Source organism: Dromaius novaehollandiae, chromosome 4 (assembly GCF_036370855.1).
Source record: "Dromaius novaehollandiae isolate bDroNov1 chromosome 4, bDroNov1.hap1, whole genome shotgun sequence".
Lineage (NCBI taxonomy): Eukaryota > Metazoa > Chordata > Aves > Casuariiformes > Dromaiidae > Dromaius > Dromaius novaehollandiae.
The window spans coordinates 61,745,849-61,759,258 of NC_088101.1; the positions used below are offsets into that span (position 1 = coordinate 61,745,849).

General features: G+C 42.8%; 1 protein-coding gene across 2 annotated transcripts in view; it reads left to right on the forward strand.

Moving 5' to 3' along the window:
• BEND4 (BEN domain containing 4) overlaps positions 1-13,410 on the forward strand; it is a 34,088-nt gene that overhangs the window by 570 nt on the left and 20,108 nt on the right. For both annotated transcript variants that reach the window (XM_064511211.1, XM_064511212.1), the window contains exon 2: positions 8,606-9,172. In XM_064511211.1, the coding sequence (XP_064367281.1) occupies positions 8,606-9,172 (567 nt within the window). The remainder of the gene's footprint in view (positions 1-8,605; positions 9,173-13,410) is intronic.

A 13,410-nucleotide genomic window follows, 5' to 3' on the forward strand; every position in this document is an offset into this window, starting at 1 on the left:
GGCCGCGGGATGGGGCTGCGGGGCCCCCGCCCGCCCCGCCGCCGGGGGGGCCCGGCCCGGCCGCCGCGGCCTCCCGTGGGGGCGCCGCGCACCCCGCCGCGCCCCGGCCCGGCCGCGGGGCTGCGCGCGGGGGGGCCCCGGCGAGCGGAGCGCCCGCCCGTCGGTCGGCGCTGGTCTCGGGTGCGGCAGCCAAAGTTCCCGCGGGCGCCCGGGGAGCGCGACGGGGGCGGGCAGCCCGCCGTCGGGCCGGGGCCGGGGCCGCGGCCGGGCGGCGCGGAGGCAGGGCGGGGCCGGGCCGGGCGCCCCCCCGGGCCGCTCCCGCGGGGCGCGCTGCCCTGCGCCGCCCGCCCGCCCGCGCCGCCGCCGCGGGGCTGGCGGCCGCCTCGCGCCGTCGGGGCTGCGCTGGAGGCGCCCCCGAGGCGGCGGGGAAGGCGCCCGCCCGGCGTTTGCCCCCCCCGAAGTGCCGCCGCCGTGCGGGGAGCGGCGGGAGCCCCGCGCCGCCGGGGAGGGCGGCTCGGCTGGGGCCGGCCGCGGCGGAAAGCGGCTGGTGGTGGAGAGGTGGCGATTTTAACAGAAAGAAAATAGATCGTCTGCTTCCTCGCACTGTTTTCATAAAATGCAGTGAGGAACGGGAGATCAAAATATATCTCTTTTTTTCCTCCTTCTTCTTTAAAGGTGTAAGATACCGAGATGCTGAACACATATCTTTCTTCTGGTGATGGCTTGGAGTTAAAACCCACGTAGATCTTGATATGCAACCTAAATTTGGCATCAGGAAATGGGAAATTGCATCTTTAAGCAGAGTACAATCAAAAATGAATTACAATAAATCCTATATAATTGCATAGGTCATTCTCTTTAATGAGATTTTATTAACCTGACTGTCAAGCTTTTGAGTCAGGCAGATATTTTATCTTCTTCAACTGATAAAAGTGTCAGCTATAAACCACCATATAAATATTCATAAATCTACACATCTGTGGCAGCCTATCAGCATCATTCTTTTGGACATTAAAAGCATTCTAATTACTTTCTGTCTAGCAGAGCTGAAATGCTGCCTGTTATAGTATGTGCTTGGCAGGCATGATTGCTTTTGTTTGCCATCACAAATAGCAGCATCCTATTTTATATACTGATGGTCCAGAATATATTCAGGGTTTGACTGAACAGGATGAATATTATGAAGCACCATCTGGTTTTGATAACATCGGGTATATTAACTCATCTGTTAATTTTTGACACATCATTGATTTATTTATTTAGAAAAATTGGATGCTGTTTTGGTATGTTGCTGTTTGCCTTTGTAACAAATGTGATGACATTTCTTTACTAAACAGGGAGATATGCTAGTTAATAGGATATATGGCTATGTTTTAATGCATGTTTTCACTCAGAAGCAGCCATATACTGAATGAATTTATCATGTCTTGTTACAAATAATTCACGTACTTTACCAAAAAAGTTTAATTCTAGAATAGATCAGTCTGAAAATTCACTGCTCTGATAGATAGCTCCATGACCATGGCAGTAGATCATATTTTCTTTCTCTTGAAGCTACTTTTAAATGCCTAAACGGTGTTGCCTCAGGATTTCGCAGCCCGCAATCAAAACACTGCTGATAAATGTGACACCTGCATTTCTTCACAGAAGTGGATTATGCCATGGAAGACATTCAGCTGCCTGTAGATGATGTACAAGGCCCTATTCACAGCAAAGCCCTCTGTGCTTTGATGAGCAAAAGTTTGGGCTTCCTCCTACTAACCAGTAGCTAGAGCAGGCTTCAAAGTTTGTCACTGATTTCAGTTGTTTGCTAAAAAGGATAGCGAATGAGCTACTAGTTGTGCAATGAAGTGCACAGGTTAAGTCCCTGCCCCATCTCCTGCATATCCATACTGTCCTTTACTTTACATTTACTTTAGGTTCCTACGTGGCTTCCAACATACCCTTCTTTCAGCTAGTGCTTAGCTACCAAGCAAAACTAAACAGAAGACAGCAAACCAAAAACCTGCTACAGGGTACTTATGCAAAGTGGAATTTTGTTCAAGTCCTAAGCAGAGCCTGATAAAGCAGTAGGCAAGGTCTAGACCTTCCTGGTTACTGTAACCTGTGAAGTGTAGCTGCTTTACCTGTCTAGGAAGTTCAGATGGCCTAAGCTAGCCTTCCTGCTCGGCAGCAGGGAAACCTCAGCTGCCTTGTCTTGGGGTGAGCTGTAATGCCAGTATGCTGTGCAGGGAGCTGCCTAGGGCTGGCTGGTGGGGAACGCAAGGCTGTAGGTGAAGTACTGCCATCCAGAGCCCCGAAGTCCTGTTACGGATGTATGAGCCAACTTAATGATTCAGGCTGGGGAAGCAGAAGTGGGGGTTTGTCCCTGGAGAGTAGCAACATTTGTGCGAGCGCCATCCCCGGGTAAAGCACAGAGCGCTCGCAGCACCTCTGCCTGAGTGGCTCCTGTATTCTTCATTGTGGCCCCACACCAGCAAGAGGCATGGGTTGTGCCCCTTGCAGAGCACCTCCTTGCCAGAGGATTGTCTCCCAAGTTGTGGATGTTGTAAAAAGGGAAGGATCCTTTCCTTGTTGGGAATTCAGGGCCGGGTCCACTGAGCTGTTCTGCAAAAGGCAGGTATGGTCACCATCCATAACTGAAGCAGTGGTCCCACCTGGCTCAGCCCTAGCACTTGGTAGATGCTTACCTGAAGCATGAAGGCAGGGATGGAGGGCTGTAGATCCCAATTTTGCAGGTTACCTGTTTCACAGTTTCAGAGGCTGCCCTCCTTTTGATGATACCTCTTTGATTGCGTAGGCGACTATTAGCTCAGCAAGCTGGCTGGTACAAACACCATTCTGGGATGCCTAACTCTGTATTAGTAACTTAAATGTTTAATGCAGGTTTGATCCTTAATCTTTAGACATGGCAGTGTTAAGTCTGACGGCTGAAGTCCATTTAGGGTCTGATTCCTGAAGCAGGGCTACATGGGGCATTTCTGGCCCCTTGACATTCAGAGCACTGAGTTTGCTTTTGAGAGTGGGCACCTAAAACATAGCCACTGGGGAAGGAATAAGGATGCTTCCATACTTTGAACAGTTTCCTAACAAGTAGAGCTCTTGCCAGGAATGAATGGTTTCTTCCTCAGTCCCACTCCAGGAGAATGCCTTGACCACCTCAGTCCCGGATGGTTGCAGGAAGAGGGGCTGTGGGAAGGAAAAAAAGCAGGTGTTCTCCACCCTACCTTCGAAGCTATAATAGAACGAGAGGAAGCCTGGCCACAGCATAGCAGAGGTTGGATTATTTACCTGTTCTGGCTATCTAGCTTTTCATGCACAAACTGTCTGGGGAGCGAAGGCCAGGATCCCCAGTCTGTCCTCACCGTTGGAGTGTGGAGCGAGGCTTTCTCCGGCCTGCTTGCCATCTGACTTCATGCCTTTTCTGTTCCTGGCCTGCCTCCACCTCCAAAGCTGTAACTTGGACCGTTTGAATCAATGTGGGTGGAAGTCTCTAAGACATTTCTCCTTGAATAGGTGTCCCTTACGTTCCTGCTGCATCTGTCTCAGCTGTATTCAAAAGGAGTTGTTACTGGTTTCACCAGGGTAAGAAAGAGAGGGAAAGAAGCCTGTAGCCTTTCTCTAGTCTGAGAAGTAGCCTTTCTCTAGTCTGAGAAATTTCATCCTACAAGGAGGAGGAGGTAACGCTATGAAATATTAGAAATGGGGAGCTGCACTAGAAACAACCTTCCCCTCATCATTAGTGAATAGGGTTTCTGTGCCCACTCTTGCTGCAGAGTAATGGGTACATACCCAGAATCAGATTTTCTCATTGAGCGTGTTAATCCTTTATTAGTCTTTCGAGATTATTCTCCTGGTATGAAAACAATGCATATTGTAGTCTTTGGTTGCATGTACATTGAACAGTATCATAGTCCACAAAAGAAGCTCCTTCCGCTTCTGGCAAGCATGATTGAACATGTAGGCCCTACAGTGTGCTTTGAGATTTAAGAAGGGCTTTCTTGGAAAGCGGAGAAAGAAGAGCAGAGCTGTCTTAGAGGAGGCTGCACTATTGTTATTGTAGTGCTGAGAACCTGGCATGTCTAACAAGACCAGTCAAGCAAGTCCTATCATTTCCAGACACAAAAAAGTTTTTAAGTAATCAGAGATAGGGAAAGATCATCATTTTGGCTTTAATCAAGAATCTGGAAGCCCCCACGTGGAAGCAGACACACAACACCAGTCCTGAAATAGCCAAATGTTTGGAATCTTCATCTGCCAGAGTATCTGGTCTTCATGCAAAATACCCAAGAAAACATCCCTTAAAACCAGGGTGGGAGGTGTCAAATGCGCTCAGTTTTGTGGCTCAGGCATAGATTAGTTGCAGCATTGTCCTAAAAGTTCGTATACATGGACAAAGCCATTTGGGAGGTAGAGAGCTACCTCAGGATCTAAAGTAGTAGTAATAATAAGAAGAAAATAACAATCTAACAAACCAAGAAATAAAAATCATCTTACGGTATGTCTATGATAGAAACACTGCGATGTGAAGAGTAAGGTTATTGAAATTGCCAAGGAACCCGGACCTTCAATTCTTGTTGAAAATTAAATACAAGTGAATATATTCCCCTCAGGAGAGAATGTATGGTATTCAGACCCTCTCAATAGTTTTCAAGACTTTTTTTATACTATCTGCCCAAGTTCACAAAGGAAACTACAGAAAAGCCAAGACCTGAATCCAGATCCATTGAGACCCAACAGAGTGCTTTATTAATAAAATTGTCTAGTCTTGGTATTGAAAAGAAATCCCAGGTGTAGAAAAAGCTAATGTTAAGCCTACCAACCCTTTCAGTCGGTTTTTCTGATGCATCAGCATAACTTGTCTAGTTGAGTTTTAGACATTTGCTCTTACTGAAACCCTGTTTTCAGTCTGGCAGTTGAATAGCTGAGAAACCACATAGTTCAGCATCAGCGAGAAAAAGTTGTAAAGATGAATGCTACATCCAGCAATTGGTACGTGATTTGCCACATGATAGTCTCCTCTTGGTTGCTCACATTCTCAAGAGAAATAATCTAGTTAGGAATACTCATACTTTTAGCAATTTAATCATGATCTATTAGCACTTTATGGTCCTAATCTGGCAAGTCCACCTTCAGGCAAAAGTCTAGTTAAAGTCAACAGAAGTTTTGTAAGACTAAAGACTGCAGGGTCTGACACATTAGAATTACATGGTTGGTGATCATCATAATAGGGAAAAGGGATATCATGAAAAGATTATAATAAGCTGTTTACACTATTTTAGTCCATCACAGTCACTTCAATAGAATCTTCCATTCTTAGAAAATATATACATTACATTAAATCAATTAAGAATCATAGATCAGTGATTATTCAGTAGCATTCACATATAAACAACTTTTCCCCATCTCTTAGTGATTAGACACTGCACAGTGCTTGCATTTCTAATTACAGTCAGTCTGTAAAAGCTGAAATCCTGATTACCACAATATGTGCTAAATGGGCAGCATTTGTTTTTATTTTTTTCCCATCACAAGAAATAACTGCAGTTATCATTCTCATTTAGGGTAGTTCAGGCTGTGGATACATATACTGCTACTGGTGTACAAGTCACTTCAAAGCAGTACGTGCTTCAGCACAGAGCTGGATGTTTCCAGAGCCAGTGTTGAGAGCATCCCCCACTGTTGCTGCTCAGCGGTACCCACAGAAAAGCATTTGTGAATCTTTGTGCTAGCTTTTCAAAAGAAACCCTGCTCTGTCGTGAGTTTCATTTCTTTATCTTTTAGTATAGGTTAAAATTAAGAAAAAAATCAGTAATTGCTGTTACTGTGTCTTTGTAGTAGATCTGATACTGAACTGAAGATTAAATCAATACTGTCATTTCTGTGTAAAATTTCAGTTACATTTTAAGCCATTATCACAGTGAATGTGCCTAATGCGTTCAATTTTATAACAAAACTAATCATTAATTTTATCTTTACTGATGGTAATGTGTCTTATAATATTCTTCAGAACTGGTATTTGAAACGTCAGGTTACTTTTTGCCGTATTTTAGAAGAAACCTTATTATTAGTATAATATCTCTTATACTAATCTAATCCCATTTCAGCTTTTCCATTCATATTTTGTCCCCTTGCAACAAGGATATGCAAAGAATGAGTAACTGTTTTGTCAACAGGGACCATAATGATTAAAATGCAAACAGTAAATACGACTTCAGGTCTAGAATCGGATTATAGGATTAAAATGAATGAAAAACTGCTCTGTAGTAGGATTGCAAAGTTCCAATCAATATCATCCTTTCATATTTTTTAAAAGGACAACGTGGGAAGTAAAGAAATAAGGCAAAGAAAATGCAACCTGAGGTTATTAGTGATGCTTTAGTTTCTTGATTTCATTTTGTTTTATCCGTAGGACCCATTCAGAAAGCTGCAATGTCACTGGGGTTCCATGCTTTTAATTTACATTACATCTGTTGTGCTGCGCTATATTATTTTGCACTTGCATTTTAAGGGTTAAGGGCAGCTGTCGTTAGGTTAATACAGTAAAGGGGAGAGGTTACCACATGTAGGAGGGTACCGAACACCTGTGCGTGAGCAAGTGTAGGGCTGCCACAGAACCCAGCCGTTCACTGCAGCGTGCCTCTGCCCGCTTGAGGAGGGGGCGGCTGCATCTCTGTGCTTTTGGTTTTCTGATGTGGCTGGAGTGCGTCATTTACCTTTTTAATTAAAGAAGGATGTGCTGGAGAAGTCCTTCCTGGTTAGTCTGAGCACAGAGGCAGGGTGAGAGGCATGACTCATGGACGCAGGAGGAATGGGTAGTGAAGCTGCCTTAACTGGTCTTAGCGCTTTCCCCGGTACTTCCCGTGCTGCTGGGCTCTTCCTGCTGCCCTTGGCCTATTCTTTCCACCTCTCCCCACTGCTGCTGCCAGCACAGCTCCCATGCCCGGGTTTATGTTTGAGTCCTCAGACGATCACATCCTCAGGGTTTGTGCGAGGAGCGTTCTCCCCCAGCTATGTTCAAGACTTAAGTATTTATATGCTGCTTCAGCCTTTTCCCCCATTGTAGATGGCTGGAGGATGGTAAAAAACTGAATCAGTATTATTTCAGATATTGTTCAGGACAGCTGTACTTCTTACTTCAGTAGGAAGTAGATTTTCCAGCAGAAGGCATATCTCCTGGATCACGGGAAGCACCATGAGAAGTGCCACCTCGTAAGGAACTGGATGCTGAAAGCCTCTGTTCTTTACATATTATCTGTGTGATGAGGCCGTGTTTTCATCTCAAACAATCAAGCTAAGATACATGAAGGTTTGGGATGCATCTGTAGTTGGTTGCCTTTTCAAGAGTAAAGGTGCTTGTCACTTTCTGAAAGTCAAGCCTGTCTGAGAAGAGCTCTCCAGAATTGGCAGCACTTAAACCAGTCTGGTTGGTTGGGGGGTTTTTTTAATCTTACACAAAATGTTAGTTATGTCTTTTTAGACACCTGGAGGAATTCAGCTATAAATAAGTTGTAAATAAGTTTTTTGAAGGCGTTATTGTTATCAGGGAGTCTAATGTGTCTTAGCATAGATCAGAGGTATTTTGGTCATTTTACATGCTGGGTTGACTATTATGGCGGTTTGGCTCTACATACATAGACACTGCGAAAATAAAAAATCCTGCTATTTACATTTAGATCGTAGCTACAGTTACTGTTATTCCCTGATACTTGGCACCGTCTATCCTTAAAGGCAAGTCTGACTAGGTGCTGCGTCACATGCTTATAGTGCTTCCAGAACAGAGCCGTTACTTCCAGAAGCTGCTGCGTAGCACCATGTAGAGTTCCTGGTCATCTTACAGTACCTTGAAGAACTCTGCACTGCACTCCACTCTGATATTGGGCTGTCCACAAATTCACAGGAAGTCAACAGCATGGAAAAAAATTGGTCCTCTCACCAGAAGAGCTTCATGCTGTACATTTGATGCCTTTCCTTGGTTTAAGAGGGTCCTGCACGCATTCTTCTTGAATCAGTGAAACATGGGCGTATTCAGAAGCTAGAGCAAAAGGCAGAGAGGCAAAGTCCACAAACTTGAGTTCATGTGGAGTGGTCCAGGTACAATATCAAGCACAGGGCAAAGATAAAAGGGAAGAAAACCAAAGCTTGGGAGCTTTGTTGGAGAGAAGTAGGGAACAGGGCATAGGAAGACAGCGTAGCCTAAAGTCCTGCAACGTGCACAGGCAATGCCAACAAGCAGCTTGAAGTTGGCTTCAGAAGCAATACTTATTTGAACTTTTGCTTGTAGCAAATTGAAGGGAATTTGTGTTTTCTTCCCCATTTTCCTGTCTTAATCCCATTGAAAGAACATGGCACTAAGCAGTGACTATCATCACAATGCATTTCTGATTAACAGCAAGGGCACAAGGGCACTCTCAAAATAGAAGCAAAGTCAAGATTGTTTTAAATCACAGTGTTGCAGAAGTATTAAAGCAGAAGCCATAATTTTAATGTGTTCAAAAATAAAATGCATGCTACTGTAAATGGTTGTGTACATTCATCTAGCTGCTACTGCCTGGCATAACCTTTTGCATTGGGTTTCTGTGATTCATCTTTTCTTTTGTTTCAGAGAGTCGTATGATTCTGGATGCCTTTGCCCAACAATGCAGCCGGGTTCTAAGTCTTTTAAATTGTGGTGGAAAACTACTGGACAACAATCACTCTCAGTCCATGATTTCTTGTATAAAGCAGGAAAATCCAAATTATAGCGAAAGACAAGAGCAATGTCAGCTTGGGAAAATGGTCCATAGTCAGACGTCAGACATTTTAGACATAGAGATGCAGTATATGCAAAAGAAACAGCAGACCTCAGCCTTTCTGAGAGTTTTTACTGATTCCCTTCAGAACTATTTGCTTTCTGGGAGCTTCCCGTCTCAGAACACCTCATCAGTAAATGATTTTAGCCATTTGGCAGATGTGGATCCACTTTCAACCTCCCCAGTACACACTTTAGGTGGATGGACATCTCCAGCAACTTCTGAATCGCATGGTCACCCATCATCTTCTACGCTTCCAGAGGAGGAAGAGGAGGAAGAGGAAGAAGGGTACTGCCCTCGATGTCAAGAGCTAGAGCAGGAGGTAATTTCATTGCAACAAGAAAATGAGGAGCTTCGTAGAAAATTGGAGAGCATTCCAGGTAAATAATCCCCTGCCATATAATATTTTAAGTCAGTGATAAACATAGTTTGGGTGATAGATTGTTGTAAGTTCTAGTCATTTTGTTAAAGGTTGCAGTCACAGTTATCGAACACTGGAATTTGTCTTCAACCAAAATTCCCATGGCTGTGCCCACCATAAAGTTACCTGCTGATACTCATCTGTATGAATTGTGAGTCCTAGGCTAATGAGCTATGTTCAGGACATATGTGTACTTGCAATCCCAAGTCCCAAACTACCAGTCGGTTTGTCATGGTAATCTGAAACTTTAACTTTTCCACATAACTAGCTGTATTGTAGTTTAAGTGATGTTGCAGTTTATAAACCTAATTCCTTTTTGGAGGTCCTTTTTGGTTTCTTAAAGAAACTGCTCAAAGTTATGTCCATATTTCTAACAAAATGGATTCAGCTTTTATCTTGAACAGTGTTTCTTAAACCTCTCTTAGCTCAGTGAAAAGCGTAAATGTCTTCCCGGTCATCTTCAAATAAAATCTGGAAAAGGCTCCACAATGACTTCTCCAGTTCAACAGTCACTTAAGTGGGAGAAAGTGACTTAAGTCACTTTAAGGGGGAGAAAGAAGCAGAATACCATATCCAGTAGAAAACCCCTCTATAAAAAAATCCTTCCATGCCCCTTTAAACACAGAACTTCCACTGTTAAGGGACACTGAGATATTCAAAGAGTGGTATCAGATGAGAACAATGTGTTTTGACCCCACATTCTCTTGACTTTAAGCAGAGGCAAAAATGCACTTCAAATAATAATACTAAAAGCAATTGGAAATTAGTAAAGATAAAATAAATAAGTATAAAACAAACTTCTTTTCTGACACGTCTATACACACTAGGGAGTTGCGATGCTGCCAGCTGAAATTTGAAATGCTTAGATCAGCACTATGCAAAGTTCATTGAACTAATCCCTAGATGAGAGAAAAACATAGATAACTTAGCTGGACTGCAAGTGAGAGAAAATATTCCAAAGCTGCTAGCTATGTGGAGGGGGAAAAGACAGCAACAAACTGTTGTCAGAAAATGCAGATGCAGTTTCAAAATCCAAGCAAAAAGGAATCAAGAGAGAGACAGTAGTTTTCACCGTTCTTCTCCCCAGCTATTGATGTTCTGTTATTAGTTATTTGTACTACATGGGGTTGTTCTTTTGTGTACTGGTCTGTAGCTGCTACCAGCAAATCTTGTAACCGACATTGTCCAGGGCAGAGAAAACTCCATATTTAGAATACTGCCTCCAAAAATCCCGAGTCCCCATAACTCGTACACAGTGGACACATACTGGATTCAGGGGTTCATACACCACATGGAAGCATTATGTGACAAGGGGAATCCTTTGGACTTCATCTCCTGTTGAGACACATTTTCAGAAATATAAAACCAAAAACGATCATTAGGGTCTATAATCTGACCTAGAGTTTTCATCCAGTGATCTATGTAGAATCCAGTAAGTTCTCTCTGACATTGACTAAAGCATAACTTATATTTAACTAAAATAATATCCCAGAAAGTCTCCAGTCCTGAGCTGAAGACTCAGAGAAATAGTGGATCTACGGCTTTCCCTGACAGTTGATTCCAGTCGTTAATCACATTTTTTAAAATGTGTGCCTAATTCCCTGCCTGAATATCTGAAATCAGCTTTTATCTGTTGATTTTCATGCATCGCTCCACTAAATGGAGTGCTATTTAGTACCAGGTACTCTTTTCAGATAAAGGGACTTTCCTACTGAAAGCTGACTTAATTTCCATCTTTAGATAAACTAAGCAAATGGAGCTGTTTAAACCTCCCAAAATGAGTTAAATTGTTCTTTATAAGTTTTTTCTCCTCTCTGCTCATTTCTTTAAAATTTGGACACTGGCAGTATATGTAATATGTTCATGTCTGCCTGACTGAGAGTGAATAGTCTTTGTTCCTATTCGCCGTTGCCCTGTTTATTTGGCCCTAGGTTGTGCGACTGAGCACAACAAGCCCCCAGACAGCTCCCAGAAGACAGCTTCTCCTTCTGTGTGCATTTTTTCTTAGACAAGTAACTTTGTATTTGTCTGTATTAAGTTACTAACTGATCCAGATTGCTTTGACTGCCCTGTTTTCCCATTATTTTCTGGTTCACCAATTTTTGAATCATCCAGAATTTTTTTGATTGTTTTTACATTAACTTCCAGGTCCTGGTTAGAAATGTTGAGTGGTTTTGAGGCTACTATCAATCCTCATAGACTCCTGCTAGAAACTCTTCTGCTCGTGATGATCTCCCATTGACAAATACTTGAAGTGTCAGTAGCAAGTTCTTCATCAATAGATGTTATAGGCTACTGATGTTGTATATTGCTGCTTTTACAATCAGAATGACACCGTCATAGTAACTTAAATGCCTTTCAGGAGTCTAAGTATGTTACATCTATTCAGCTAAACTTTATCAGTCAAACCTGTAATCTCATCAAAGAGTGACCTGTAATCTCGTCAGGTTAGTTTGACAAGATCGACTTTCCATAAAACCATTTTGACTGACATTAATTATATTCATGTTCTTTAGTTCTTAATCGGTTGAATCCCATGTGTGATTTCCTGTATTTTGCCAGGATTAATGCCAGGCTAAGCAGACAGTATTTACCTGGGCCATCACAATTACACTTCATCTCACTTTAAAAGGGGGTAAAGTCACATGAATATAGTCCTTTCTCACTACCCAGAAATAATGAAATGAATGCCACTTTGTCAGTGGCTTATCAATAGAAACAGAAAAATCTAAAATAAATATGCAAGGATGTATGACTTCATTAGCTAGCATAACATCACTGTGAAATGCATCCACTGCTGTCTGCATTTTATATATATATATGTATAGGATTAGAATGAACCAAGTGTTTGAGGAACCGTTAAGGACCACAGAAGCTACCATTCTGGTATTGCTACATGCTAGGACATGGTCTAAGCTCCCCTATTAGTCCCCACAGCCTCCACTGAGCAAGTTTAGTCGAAAATCAGATAAAGGAGTAAAGGAGATATATGATTTTTTTTGTCTCAAAAGTTGATTTTACTCTGGTGAGGTTCCGCTATCCAAGAGGCTGCCACAAATTTCCTTATAACTTGAAACACCCAACTCTGTATGTAAAGAGGTGCAATGCTGATTTTCTGACCAGAGCACTTTTGCTGACCAAGGCAACTTTTGCGGGCCTCGTGAGGGACACAAAAAGGCCTCCTCAGAGGATTTCGGTGTTGTTTGTCCGCATCGGTCATGTAAGAGTGGTCTCAGTGAATGCGCAGACTGCCTTCCCTGCTCATTCATACGTCTCAGGCTGGGTGAGATTGATGCAGAGGAAAAGTGACTTTAAAGGCCACCAGATTAGCATGGAGGCTGTTATACTGTCCTTTCAAGTTGCTGAAAGAGGGGTTTGTTAACTTAGTGTTTTTTGCCTTTCACCTTGAGGGAGCAGGTCTGTTAGGCTCGTAGGGGAGAGCCCAGTGGGGCCCGGTAGGAAATGCACACAGTGCCCTCGAGCCCAGAGCCGGAGCCTGCCAGTAGCAACTCCAGGAACATGATAAAAGAACCAGCCCGTCCCTCCCATTCTATAACTGTCTCTGAATCATTTTGTCTTTTCTTCCTGAAATACTTAGCATTTTTTCTCTTTCCATATGCAAAGGCCCATTTAAAATCCATGAGATTTTGCATTCTAAAAATAGCTGCCACAGTACAGCTCTAACTGTAGCCTTGCAAAACACCATTTGCATTGCTCACAAAAAGAATGCCAGGAAGAAGAGTGTTTTCTGACGAAATGTGAAGGCAATGACATTTTTTTGTAACAAATATTACAGAGGAAAAATAGATACTCCTACATCGTTTGGACACGGAAAATAAGATGTTTCTGTCATCAGCACTCTTCCCTGTGGCCCTCTGATGCAGTTATAGAAGCCCTTCAGTGTTGTAACATCTTTTTGGCTGTAGCCTACCACTCTTTGGCAGATCACCACTGGAGAAAAATGATTACATGGGTGAAATACTGCATATGTTTTGTTTCTTGTTCTTTTTTTCTCAAAAAAATACCCATTTGATTTGATGGAAACAATGCATAAATTTGTGTGAAATCGCAATTGTTTCAGATATGGAATAAATGAAGAAAAAAAATCATATTTCAGTGCTTTTGTTTTGGAGCAATGTGACACTTTGGAATTTGTGCAGTTTTCCCAGGGTGTTTTTTTAGGCAAATACATTAACT